The sequence below is a fragment of the Notechis scutatus genome, chromosome 1 (assembly GCF_049901735.1).
Source record: "Notechis scutatus isolate UNSWTSFEM ecotype Mainland chromosome 1, rNotScu1.2, whole genome shotgun sequence".
Classification (NCBI taxonomy): Eukaryota; Metazoa; Chordata; class Lepidosauria; order Squamata; family Elapidae; genus Notechis; species Notechis scutatus.
In genome coordinates this window covers 76,876,775-76,890,388 of record NC_142009.1, presented here as the reverse complement: position 1 = coordinate 76,890,388, position 13,614 = coordinate 76,876,775, and the positions used below count along the sequence as shown (strand labels likewise).

The 13,614-nt window shown below is 36.2% G+C and overlaps 1 protein-coding gene across 7 annotated transcripts in view; it reads left to right on the top strand.

Annotated features, from left to right (window-relative positions):
* The window catches only part of SMOC2 (SPARC related modular calcium binding 2), a 135,702-nt gene extending 126,739 nt beyond the window's left edge, over positions 1 to 8,963 (top strand). For 4 of the 7 annotated variants that reach the window (XM_087968435.1, XM_026669508.2, XM_087968420.1 and 1 more), the window contains exons 11-13: positions 597 to 871; positions 1,753 to 1,796; positions 7,273 to 8,963. In XM_087968435.1, the coding sequence (XP_087824561.1) occupies positions 597 to 871; positions 1,753 to 1,796; positions 7,273 to 7,296 (343 nt within the window). In that variant the 3' untranslated portion in view covers positions 7,297 to 8,963. The remainder of the gene's footprint in view (positions 1 to 596; positions 872 to 1,752; positions 1,797 to 7,272) is intronic. The other 3 variants (XM_026669509.2, XM_087968423.1, XM_087968413.1) reach the window with 1 other exon arrangement.
* Positions 8,964 to 13,614: the final 4,651 nt, after the last annotated feature.

Sequence of the window (13,614 nt, the reverse complement as noted above, 5' to 3'; positions counted from 1 at the left end):
GCTTAAGTGTAAAACTTTATTTTTCTCTACACAAAATTTCATCTTGCTAGATAGGGCTCAGGGTGCAAATCTCTCAAGATCCATTTGGATCTTGAGCCTATTATTTAGGGTGTTGGGTATTCCTGCCAGCTTAGTATCATCTGCACATTTGAAAAGTTCACCTGCTAATCCCTCATCTATTTTGAAGATTTTGAAGAGTACAGGGCCCAAGACGGAACCTTGTGGTGCCCCATTGCTTACTTTCCACCATGTAGATGTAGCACCTTTAAAGACTAGTCATTAAGTATGGTTTGCAGCCAGTTATAAATCCATCTGGTTGTGATCTGGCTTCTTTCCCACTTTTTCTAGCTTACCAAGTAGTAGTTTGTGGTCAAAAAATGACAAACCACATCCCCAAAACTGTGTCACAAAAAGTGTAGAACTTGTCTAGGCAGTCACCAGGAGTCAACCCTGACATGTGTGCACACACAGAGTTATATTAATTGAACTTAATTTAAATATAAATCAAGTTAAAGTCCATTTTGTCCTAAATTCTACTTTCCAAAAAGTTATTCTGCCATATTATTTAATCAATTAATGAACTATTTCTTTTGTAGGCTTTCAGAACCAGATCCAAACCATACCCTGGAGGAAAGAGTTGTTCATTGGTATTTTAAGCAACTGGATAAAAATGCTAGTGGCGATATAGGCAAAAAAGAAATCAAACCTTTTAAGAAATTCTTGAAGAAAAAATCCAAGCCCAAAAAATGTGTGAAAAAGTTTGTGGAATACTGTGATGTGAACAATGACAAATCTTTGACAGTTCCAGAACTAATGGGTTGTCTGGGTGTAACAAAAGAAGACAATAAAGCAGATACAAAGAAACGTCATAGTAAGTAGAATTCATTACTAGCTCTTGTACTGTATAGCTTAGTTTTTTTTAAATTAAAAATGTTTGCAGTTCAACTCCCAGAATTTCCCAGCCAGCATGCTCGGAGTTAGTCCATGCTTTTCCGAGTTAAAAAACACTGGTTTAGCTGCTATTGAATGAGATCAGTGGGCAACATCCACGGAGTTTGCTTCTTCTATTTCTTAATGAGTTATTTGTAACCCAGATTGAGGATGGTTGTTAGCGAGGCCTGAAAACTATTCTGCTCCTTTGAGTGATGACTTCTTACTGTGACATCCTGGTATTGCCCCTATTTCACCCTCGGTTCATCTCCAGGTTTTATTCCACTTTCAGTAATCAGCTCAATTCTTACTGAATTGTTTGGGGATCTTTCCAGTCACTTGGAAAAAAAAGGGTAAACTTTGTTGTGTTTCTGCAAAAGGATGTATGAATTGTGTGTTTTGAGCTGCATATAAAATAGTATTTATCATCACAACATTTGAAGAAGAAATGGTAAAAACAGATATTAAAACAATAAAAAGCAAAATAAATTTTGGAAATGAGCAAAAGACTAAAGGCAGAATGTTTTGGCAAGAAATCTCATCTGACATTGAGAAAAATAACGTGTACAAAAAATAAGCTGGTTGGAGAATTCTGGGAGTTGAAGTCCACAAGTCTTTAAGTTGCCAAGTTTGGCAACTTAGACCCCTGTTCTGTGATCAGGACTTTCCCCACAAGCCAAGCAAGATCATCAAATTTATTGCATCTAGTTCTGTTGCTAAGGAATAACTTAAATGCATATCTGAAAGGTTTAAAGTCTGTTTAAATTGTTACATAGAATCCTGTTTACTCTCAAATAACTTCCTGTCTCTTTTGCTCCTCAGCAGTTCCCAGAAGACATGCTGAAAGTACTCCTTCTAACAGGCAGGTACGTATAAGAAGGGAGTGTGTGTGTGTGGGAGGGGGGGATAACTTTTCCATTCTCTTGATAACATTTGGAATTTGCCTGGTTGGGCAACCACATTGAAGTGAGAAAGCATTCACCTCTGCAAGGAGAGAAACAAGCTACCAGGTTATATGTGATTATTTCTCATTTTCTGCTACTTTCTTGACAGTTATCCTCTCTAAACCAGTGGGAATTTAGTAAAGGTTTTTCACACCTTTGGAAGAATCCAGAAGAAACCCAAATCACTCCTTTCTACATCACTCATTGATTTAATTCCTTAAACATTTTATTTTACATTTTGAACAAAGTGGCCTTGAAAACTCTTAACTCTGGTAGAACTTGAAACTGCCCCAACCATTTATTTTGATTATGTAATTGTTGTGGCTGTGAGCATGTGACTTACTCTTTGTTCAAATCCAAAACTGGCTTTATTTTTCTCCCCTCTGGCCTCCTCTAACTTTCTGGTCATCTGATAACATGTAAAGGATATAGTGCAATAGTGCTATCTTTTCTCTCTTTTTCTTAAAGAATTATTTGATCCAATATTTCTGCTGAGTCATTTGCAATTATTTTAAAAGCTCACCCTGTGAAGTGATAGCCTTGAAATGGCCCTAGCTGTACAAACCATCTGTTTGGCAGTTAACTGCTGCAGCAATGGGAGGCCATAAAAGGTCCTCACAGATTCCAAAGGGGGCTTTCATTAGAAGAGCGCTTGCTTGAAAGGAAGGCTTTGGAATTGAATCTGCCTCACAAGAAACATTTAAAAAGGAACTACTTACCTTAAAGACAACAATCGGCTCTGTTTCCATTAGGGAATGGGCCACAAATGACCCAAGACTCAATACACACATTATGAACAGAGAAGTGGTAAATTGGAGCAATAGAGTTGTGGTCTAAAATGCTTTCAGACTGCAGGTGAGAAGTCATGGTTTGAATGGCTGCCATTCAGTAAACTAGCTTTTATGCAAAAGGACTATGCTAAAATATAATTGACCAGAGTGGGGGGGAAATCTTTTCTGCATAGGTAATAGGGAAAAGCATTTATACCTGAGGTACCATGGCTGCTATTATGAAGTGGTGTGACCCAGGAGATCCGAACAACTTTATTTTATTTATTTATTTATTTTGATTTGTCAGTTGCTTACAAGATAATAGGTATAAGTATAAACATAGTTATGAGTACATGGATATGTATAAGAAAAATAAAAGAAACAATAGGACAGGGACGGTAGGCACGTTTGTGCACTTATGCACGCCCCCTACAGACCTCTTAGGAAAGGGTGAAGTCAACAGTAGACAGTCTAAGGTTAAAGTTTTTGGGGGTTGGGGAAGAAACCACAGAGTCAGGTAGAGTATTCCAGACATTGACCACTCTGTTGCTGAAGTCGAGTTTGGTGCGGTTAACCATGATTTTGTATCTATTGTGTGCTCTTGTATTGTTATGGTTGAAACTGAAGTATTCATTGACAGGTAGGACATTGCAATGTATGATTTTATATACCATGCTTAAATCAGACCGAAGACGGCGTAGTTCTAGGTTTTCTAGGTCTAGAATTTAGAGTCTGGTGGCATAAGGTATTCTGCAACGAGTAGAGGAGTGGAGAACTCTTCTTGTGAAATATTTCTGGACTTTCTCAACTGTGTTAATATCAGATATGTAATGTGGGTTCCAGATTGATGAGCTGTATTCGAGTATTGGTCTAGCAAATGTTTTGTATGCTCTAGTTATTAGTGTAATATTACCAGAGAAAAAGCTACGTAAGATTAGATTAACAACTCTTAATGCCTTTTTGGCTATGTAGTTACAGTGGTCTCTAGCAGTTAGATCCAAAAAGTTTGCCCACCCCTGAGTTAGATCATTAGAGATGAGTACTCCAAGGTCCATGACAGAGTTTGGATTATCAACAAGGTCTTGACTATTCAGCTTGTATTTTATTTTCTGATTTTTGTTACCAATATGTAAGACAGAGCATTTATTTGCTGAGATTTGAAGTTGCCATTTGTTTGACCATTCTGATACATAGTCGAGGTCTTTTTGAAGGGTAGCAGAATTATCTGTGGTGTTGAATAGCTTTACATCATCAGCAAAGAGAATGCAATTGCTCTTAATATGATCACAGAGGTCATTTATGTAGAGTATGAAGAGAGTTGATCCTAAAACACTGCCTTGGGGGACACCACTGTTGACAGGTACAGAATTTGATAGGACACTCCCAATTTTGACCATTTGTTGTCTGTTTCACAAGAATGCTTCTATCCAGTTATGCAGGTGTCCAGAGATACCATAAAATTTTAGTTTTAGGAGTAGTTTGTCGTGTACCACTGAATCAAAGGCTTTACAGAAGTCTATGTAGATTGCGTCTATTGCTTTGACCTGATTGAGTTGTGTAGTACTTTCACTATATTTTGACTTCTGAGAGAGAGATAGGTCTCATCCACACAAATATAGGACTATGAATGGCAAATGCTATACCTGATGCTGAAGGCTTCAGGAAATAATTATCTGTCCTCCAAAGAAGAGCTGGAGAAAAGAGGAGGGGAATTGCCATGGAGTGAGAAGACAGTGGAAGTGGGTTTCTCCATGCTTCCTCTGATTCCACAGAATTGGAACCAGGAATTCTGAAGTTAGATGGGTGGAATGCTGAAGAGGGCCAGCTTTTTGTTACTGGCAAATAGAGTTTGCATGCATGATATGGTAGTGAATAGCTGTTAGGCAAGGTTATTCTGCTCTGTTGTAGTTGGACATCAGTATGAGCATTGTTAGCTGGCCCTTGGTTGATTGGTGGGAAGCTAAGTGGATCAGAAAAGGAGAAGATAAGGATAAGCTGGAAGAAATATGGCAGGAAATGTTGGTATGGACTGGTTCATGGACAGAGGGGAAATTATTGCAATCCCTTATCCAGGATCCCCCTTTTAAGCCATAAACCAGATATCCAGACTTCTGAATAACTTGGATTTAGGTTGCTTTTGAACATCAGGTCTGTCTGCAAAAAAATATAACATGTAATTGGCCACACATTAGATCTCACCTTTAACTTGAAGTGTACGTTATGTGATCTAGTTCCAGAGGATGTTTCCAACAATCCCTTTCTTGTGATTAACCAGAGCCACAGTCTGCGCAGGAAGAAGGGCTGATTTCACAGAGCACATGATTTTCTCAAAAGTTGGAAACTAATCCAGTTGGATACTTTGTTAGCTCTGAAATACAAATATGGCCAGGTTGCTGGACAGGTGTTTTGTTTTTTTCTGATACTAATAGAAGAGAAATGATGACATGACCTAGCCAAATAATGAAATGTCTGCAAGCAACGACTAAACTCAGAAAGTTTCTGAGCTTTTTTTGAATGGAGAATCTTTACCTGGTCACTTAACTTTGGGAAATGAAATAGATGAAGAGAAACCAGAAGCAACCCTATCAGAAAATGAAAAAAAATTGGGGTGGCCAAAACAGGGACAATTCTGATTCAAGATTGAAAAAACAACACAATTCTGATTCTTGCAATCAGGAGGTATTTATTAGATCTATATGCTTCACATCACAACACTATTTGTGCATCTATCAAATGTCAGCCAACTGTATTGTTAATGTGGCTCACCTCCCTTAGGAAAATATAGGGCAGAATAACTGATTGATGTAACTTGCAATAACATTTCATGGATTTCCATTTGCAAATTTCCATTTCCATTTGCTTTGAGTTGGAAGCCAGATAGGTGGAATCTACTGAGATTGCAAAAGTGATGTCTTGTTATGTTTTCTGTAAGCTCTGTAAACCTGTGAAATTCAGAGAAGTGATTTTAACTCAACTACATGTGCAGTTTCATTCACCTAGCTGATTAAAGTGTTAATCCGCTTAAAAAGGATTAAGAGTTGAATCGAGGCAGTAATCAACACTTTAAAAAAATGAAGGAGAAGGAGTTCTGAAAGAGGCACTGGTTTGCCTGTTTCTCAAGAGGCTTAGCTAGTTCTTGAGAATGTGGTAGAGTTGCAATTATAGAGGTTATAGAGATCTCTGGAGGATATATGGCAGTCTGTTTTTAGCCCCAGACATGAGGTGAAAATTGCATCTATTGATGGAATTTGTTCTTATGGACCAAAATTTATGTATTTGTGCATTTATTTATCATATTTGTTTTTAAATATGATTTTAATTAAGCTTATCAAACTGTAAACCACAAGTAAAAATAAAGATAGTAGAAAACTGAGGAAGAAAGAAAAGGAGAAGAGAGAAGTGTGGGATAAAGAGAAAAAAAGTATTCACCTCCAACTCTTTTCAGCACAATAGATTAAAGACAATATTATAGCTTCAACTATTTACTATATACTAGCTATTTCTGTAACAACAAACCTTTCTGCTCAGTAAGTCATATAGTTTCATTTTTTATGTCTGAAGCACAAAATCTAGAAGCAGTTTCCAAGCAGAAACAAAAATAGGATGCATTATTTTCTTTGATTAAAGCACTTAATCTGGCCATCTCTCTAGCTCCATCAATTTTTCCAGCTACTCTTCCATTGTGAAAATGAAAGTATCTTTCCATTTTTGCACATAGAGCATCCAACATGTGCAACAAGAAAGTTTCAGATTTTTTTTCAAGTTCCTTGTCCATAAAACCTAAAAGAAAAATCTCTGGTTGTATTTTTATATTCGTTTTAAGGGTTTTCTATATTAAAATATAAATAAAAATATATGTATGTTGCCAAAAAGTACATACACTTATAGAAAGTATATTTAAAAGTATTATTAAAAGTAATTATTTAAAAGCACAAAAACAGAAGAGGGTGATATTAACCATATTAATGGTAGTAATGAAGCCATTGCAAAATTTCTCCATTCCCCTAGTCCCCCCATCCCAGGACAGGGACTTGCAGAACATTGGGAGGGGAGGAGCTAATTTCACTTCTGGGTAGGGGAAGGAAATTCCACAAGGTGAATTCTGCAAGTAGAAAGGACCCAACTCCTGGAAGCCACCAAATGTAATTCCCTAGCAGATGGGACTCATAGCATACTTTCTCTGCCAGACCTGACAGGCTCTGCGGATGTAATCAAAGAGAGTCAATTCCTCAGAGTATAGTTGCAGCTATACTTCAGAAGTGGAGTGGGGAGGGAAGAATTTGGAGAACTTCAGAACAAAGCAATAGTTTTTCCACACACCCCAGATTTACTTTCTATCAATTATGACAGTAGCTAGAGGCAAAGCAGTTCTCCTCAGAACTTTATTGCTTGTTGTTGAAACAAAGGATAAAAAGAGAGAACTGTTTGCAGTGGAAACCTTTGATAATTGATAGCTGATCATTATAAGATCCTCTTGTGATACATTTAACACTATGGAATATTCTATTTTAATCGCAATACATTTGTTTCAAAATATTAGTAAAACTGTTTTTCCTTATTTTAATGCCATCGTGTATAGTATAGTAGCATACAGCATGAAATACTGTTTTTCAAATTTTTATTGGCAGCAATCCTCAAAGAAGCAAGGCTGAACACATCATAGCCAAGGCAGATCTCTCGGACATGTGGGAGATTCCCTCACCAAAGGTCAATAAAGAGCAACCATAGTATTTGCACTTTGTACTTTAAATGTAAATTCACTTTGTAGAAATGAGATATTTAAACAGACATTTAAAAAAAAAAATCTGTGAAAATGTAGTAACAGCTTATTTTTAAAAAATTACCACATACAATGTATGTGCCTTTTTTGTTGTCTGAAATCAATGTCTTGGAGATGTAAAAGTTTGCATTTAATCTATTCTTAAAATAATTATGTTCTGTCTTGTAGAAGCTAACTTTATAGTATGTATATGTGTTTGTGTGTGTGTTTGTGTGTGCATACATATACAGTATATACACACATACATACGCACATACACATTTTCAGTAGAATTGCTTATTTTTATGTAATCTTTAATATTATTGAATCAGCTTGATCCGAAGTCGACTAAGCTCACAAAGTTACATAATCTATGTTTGAGGTTGCATGTTCTTAAAGTCACATAAAAGATTAAAAAGTTTTGGTGATTTATGTACCTTATATAAGAACAGAGATTTTAGAAAGAGTTTAGGGTGCTTTTGTTGAAAAGATGAATACCTTTTCTCAAAAATACAGTTGTACAGCTAGACTACAACCACACTAGTTTGAAAACACACACACACACACTTTTGTCTTTTTGAATTTCCTATAATTTCTAGAAGGCAGGAGTATATGTTTATTTTAGTTTCTATCATTTTGTTTTGGGATGGTTTAATCAGCCAGTAAAGGGAAAGAAAGTTCATTCTGTCACTCAGAACTGATTCTGTTAAGCCACAGAATAGCAGTAAAAGGACACATTTATTTAGCATTGTTGGTGTAATTGTAAGAAGACAAAGAAACTAAAACAGACTTGTCCGTCTTTGCTGTTTCTTACACATGGATAGGCTAAGATATGAGACTTAGGAGCCCCAGGTCTTATGAAGTTAAAACCTATAACTTGGACAAATTATGTACGGTTATGTAAGGAGATGAAATTAGGCCAAGCTCTCCCTTGGGGCATCTCTCTTGCCATCTGGGAGATGATCTTACAAGTTTTCATACCTTTCCTTCCGATCTGTTGGGAGGTAGGATTTTTCAGTTCATTTCTATAATGCCTTAAAGGAACAAGAATTTGTAGATGTGCCCTTGACACCAAAAGCTTTTAAAGAAGAAAGAATCATTTGGAAAACCTTAACTTTTTGATTTTGGACAGATTTTAGCCAAAGAGACCAAATGGATAAAGTAACTGATTGTATATATTTAAAAAGTAAAGAGGATAGCTGTAATTGTTAACAATGACCAATATTCTTTTCAATTCATTAACGGAAGTTTTGCTCGATAATATGTAGAATAGTTTTTGATGATTGTGTTTTGATTTGGTCTCTACAGTATATTGTATTTATATCTACATTTATAAATTGCCTAATAATGTGTGATTAGACGGCTTTATTCAGATTCAATTTGAGCAATATAAAATGGGTTTTTATCCAGACATTTGGGTATGAGAAGATAACCATGATGCATAGGAATTTTTATGTCTTTTTAAAAATCCTTTTGTTACTTAGAATTTGATACTTTTTTAAATAATGCTAAACTTTGAATTTAAACTGTTTAGATTAAAAATATAGTGTGCTTCAAAAAGTGTTTTTGTTGTTTGTGGCTCTTATATAACTTTATATATTTACTTGATTCTTAACAGATCAGTAGATGCATATTCTGTTTCCACAAAATATTATACCTGGTTTTTTAAAATGAACAACAAAGATTGAAGACCTAATTTATGGAATAGTCAAATATTTCATACAATCATCTAAGTAACCAATTGTGAATTTCAATATGTATTAGAGATTGACAAATACTGGATTTCCATTAGTAATAATTTCACACCACACATGTTCCTAATAACACTTCTTGTAAATTGTTGTGTGAATTGTGGCATCTAGATTAATATGAAACACACAGATTAACAGAATATGCAGATATATAATTCTATTGTCACAAATTGCTCTTAGGAATTATTCATTTCAATATTTCAAAATGTTGTACCTATAGTTGTATATAGCTGTGTACTTAAAAGAGTGTAAAATGAAAATAAGAACAAAAGCAAAGTAGTTTTGTAGAGACAGAGGAAGAAAGCAACATCAGTATTCAATTTCTAGGCCCCAAAGGTACAAAAGTTTTGGCTAGGCAGTTCTGTGTGATCAGAGCTGATCAGGAATGAAATTTCAATCAATTGTAAATATTTTTTTTAGCTTTACCATGCTTGTCAAGCTTGAACTGCACTGAAATTAAAATATCACTAGGACAGAATGAGGTTAAATGAGTTTTAAAATACATTAACAAACAGGAGGAAGAAAATATAAGAAGGCTGCTGACAGATTTCTTGTGCTAGAAGAAACAAATTAAAGATATCTAAATCTGGCAAGATGACTCAACTTGGCATTTCCCAAAGATGTTTGCCTTTTTATAGTCTGCCAGAAAGGACAGATTAGTGCTGGTTACTCCTTGACAAAGGCAATTTAGAAATACACCTGATATATTTACATTTGGGTTTTATGCTGTTAGAGCAACTTATATTAAAACTGGTGTCAAAAAAATTCCTTCAATGTAGAGAGTGAAAGGTTTATTGCATTAGCTTATTTTTTTAAAGAAAACAAATTGAGGTAATTAGGGAGTAATTACTTCAACATTGAATGCAAAGAAGTTAACTTCATTGATTCCTGAAACATTAGACTGATTACAGTAAATGACTGATGTAAACTGTGCTCACTGTCCCAATAACTTATTGTATTTTTGTTAACCAAAAGCATATGTGAAAAGCATTCAACAAACAGAACAACTTAGTTTTCTTTCTCTGATAAAAGCCCTCCTGGGTTGTTGATCTGTGTGATGCTGGCCTCCCTAAATAAATGCCAGGAAATGTTTGGAAAAATGGGTGCTGCTTTTGGGCCAGTGCCAGCCAGTACTAAGTGGTACATGGACTTATTGTCCCCTTTGTTCCCTGGACTTCTCCCTTCCAAAATAAAATATTCTTATATTTCATAATATGTAAGCAATCTAGGAGAAGCCTTATTAAACGACCAAGAGAAGACAAATGTCTATTTTCTTATTATTGTTTCATTACGCATTCTAGTCAGCCCATGCACTACTAAGCTATTTGTGCAGTAGGCATTTTTACTAATTCTGTAAGCTAGGTAGATAGATAAGAAGCAAAGAAGCTGGTAGGACTCAAACAAATCTTAGCTGTTGTTTGGAAAACCTCAAGTGACTTCACTCCACCTGTGCCGGAATGTTAGTTGCCGCTTTGCTTTCAGATATGAAGTGTTTGTTACTTCTTACCTTTAAAGGTTGCTATGGGTTGGGCCCAATTTGCCCAAGTAATGTGTTCTACGTAATTCTCCTTCTTCCACTGGTGACCTTCTGAGGATGTTAATCTCTTGTTCCTGCAAATTAATTTCATAACCATTTAGGATTGATCCTTTCCTTACAGCTTTTGGAATGAACTTCCAGCTAATCTGAGGATGCTCGCTCATTTTTTTTAAACAGGTCTTTCATTGCTGATTATACTGATTTTAACATTGGTTTAATAATTTTACTGTAAACCACTGATAAACTGGTAGAATTTAATAAATACATCTATATATTCCTTCCTTTTGGTTCACCTTTTCTTTGTTTCCTTGGTGGTAAAACAAAGTAATTGGTGCTTTCTTTAATGCTAATTCAGGCAGAGGTGTGTGTGTGTGTGTGTGTGTGTGTGTGTGCAGATTTCCTGGGGAATCCCTTGAGATGGTCACATCTGGGAGAGGGGAAAACACAATCATCTTGATATTTTGAGATACCATACTTTTCTTAAAGCACTGCCATGAATAACATGCAAATCATTTGTACAAAATCATAAATACTTGCTCAGTTTCTTTTTTTTACCTGTTTCTTCTTTAAAAACAATAACGATTTAAAGGATGAAACTCATAAAATCAACTTCCTTATCTTTTATATATATGCTACATCACTGGTCTTCAAAATCCCAATTGGTTGTAGGTGTGGCACTTTAAAAAAAAAGTTGTCTGTAAAAACAATGAGGACATCACATAGCGAATCAGGGAGGTCAAAGTGATTGTGTCATTGAAATATTCAGATTAAAAATAGGGCTGCTCATAGATTTTATTGATTTGCAATTAGATTGTTCCCTGGCAAAATCTGAAACTCTTAAGACAGAGGTCCCCAAACTTGGCAACTTTAAAACTCATGGACTTCAATTCCCAGAATTCTATGCTGGCTATGCTATGCTGGCTGGAGTTGAAGTCCAAAAGTCTTAAAGTTGCCAAATTTGGAGACCTCTGGTCTAAGAGGTCATACTATGCTAGCCCAAGGTTTCTTTTACACAAAATGTATCTACTATTCTGATGATGCCAGCATTTTCCAATACAAAGCTCAATATTGCCATCTCCTGTACTAGTCATTTCCATGACTAAAACCTGTATTAGTCATTTCCATGACTAAAAACCTGTTCCATTCCAGTTACAATTCAAACTTCTGAACATTTTGGTTTCTCTTTTGTTCAGCCCTGAAGAAGTTGAGAGAAGATCTGTTGTAACATGCATATAAAAGGGACAGCACTTGCATCACAATGTCACAATATTGCTTCTGTCAATCTGACATCCATTGCCCCCTCCGCAAAGACACCATGGGAGTGGGTACCAAGGAAAATTGTTAGATAATTAAATTGTAATGCCTTATTTGCCACAAGTATTTAATCTCACATTAGAGCTATTCGCTATTATCATATTGTTTACCAACAGATCCGATAACAACTCTTCTGAATTTTCCTTGCTCAGCTTCGTTAGACAACTCTGTGCTTTGAAAGAAAGCAATTATCCTCACACTGTGCATAATTTTATTCATTTTTATCATGCCCATCAATATTTTTGGCCATTTTAAGCACATTTTCTTGCTTCCAGTTCCCAACTTGTGGTGGGATGCAAAAAAACAAACAAACCCCACTGGATTCTAATTCCATTATTAAAGGCATAAGACAACTGGCAATTTTATTTATATTTCCCTCCTTCCCCGCTTTTTTTTAACAGAAGCTAAGCACAGTATTTTTCCTTAAGTTATTCATTGTAAATTATAAATCAAATACTGTTTCTACAGTATATTCCAAATGGCTGCGTTTCTACAGCCATTTTGCCTCATGGTCAATTCAAAAATGTTTTCTCAATCCAAAGAAGAAAACAAGATGTAATGAAAATTTGAGAGCAGAACCTAATGTGCATTTCTAAATTGGGAGCAGATTTACACAAGATGAGGAAATCCAAACCACAACAAAGAGGAATTTCTTTTGTATTTCTTATGATTTGAGCAAAATGTAATTAGATTTAAAAGAAATTGAATTGATAGATCCACATTAGGCTTGGCTGCTACCCTGCGGTTATATTTGCTTTAATCAACATGTTAATGACAAAATGTTAAAAATAATGGGGGGAGGGGGTTACTGCCTTTTTTGTGGCTTACTTTTGCATTCCTTCTTAGAAAGATTAAAAAATAATTTAAAATACATTGGGGAAATTTTTGATCTAAGGATAATTAGAGGAAGTTGCGTATAACTTTTGTGTTTAAGTGTTCAAGAATGTAAAATGTGATCTCTAAAGTGAAGGAATTGGACTTTTTTTGAAAGATAATGAAAATTGCAGGGGTCTAACTGTAGTCAGCCTTCTCCCATTAGATGAGCATTGCCTGCTGGCAGAGTGAGCACATATATTAAAATAAATGAAATCAAGAAACATCTTTTGTTTTTTTGTTCTGAGTTTGAAGGGAAATTATCTGCAAAGTGCTGTTCATGGGACATTTCCATGAGAGGAATGTCTCATGAAAACCCCAAATCCACAATCTCAGAAAATTAGAATATTGTGAAAAGATTCACCATTCTAGGCTCAAAGTGTCCCACTCTAATCAGCTAATTAAGCCATAACACCTGCAAAGGGTTCCTGAGCCTTTAAATCAGGCTTGTCCAACCCGCAGCCCACGGGCCGCATGCGGCCCAGGTCGCCTCGTAATGCGGCCCAACGCCCACCCCAACCTTCATGAAAGATCCAGCGAGGAGGAGGAGGAGGAGAGGCAGGCGTGAGGCGGGGCGAGGCGAGCAACAGAAAAGGTGGGCAGCCGCAGCCCAAAAGTCCCGCCCTGCCACCTCCTGCTGTTGCCGCCGCCACCGCTGCTGCTTCTGCCCCCCGCGCCGCCGCTGCTGCTTCTGCCCCCGCCACCACCGCTGCTGCTTCTGCCCCCGCCGCCGCTG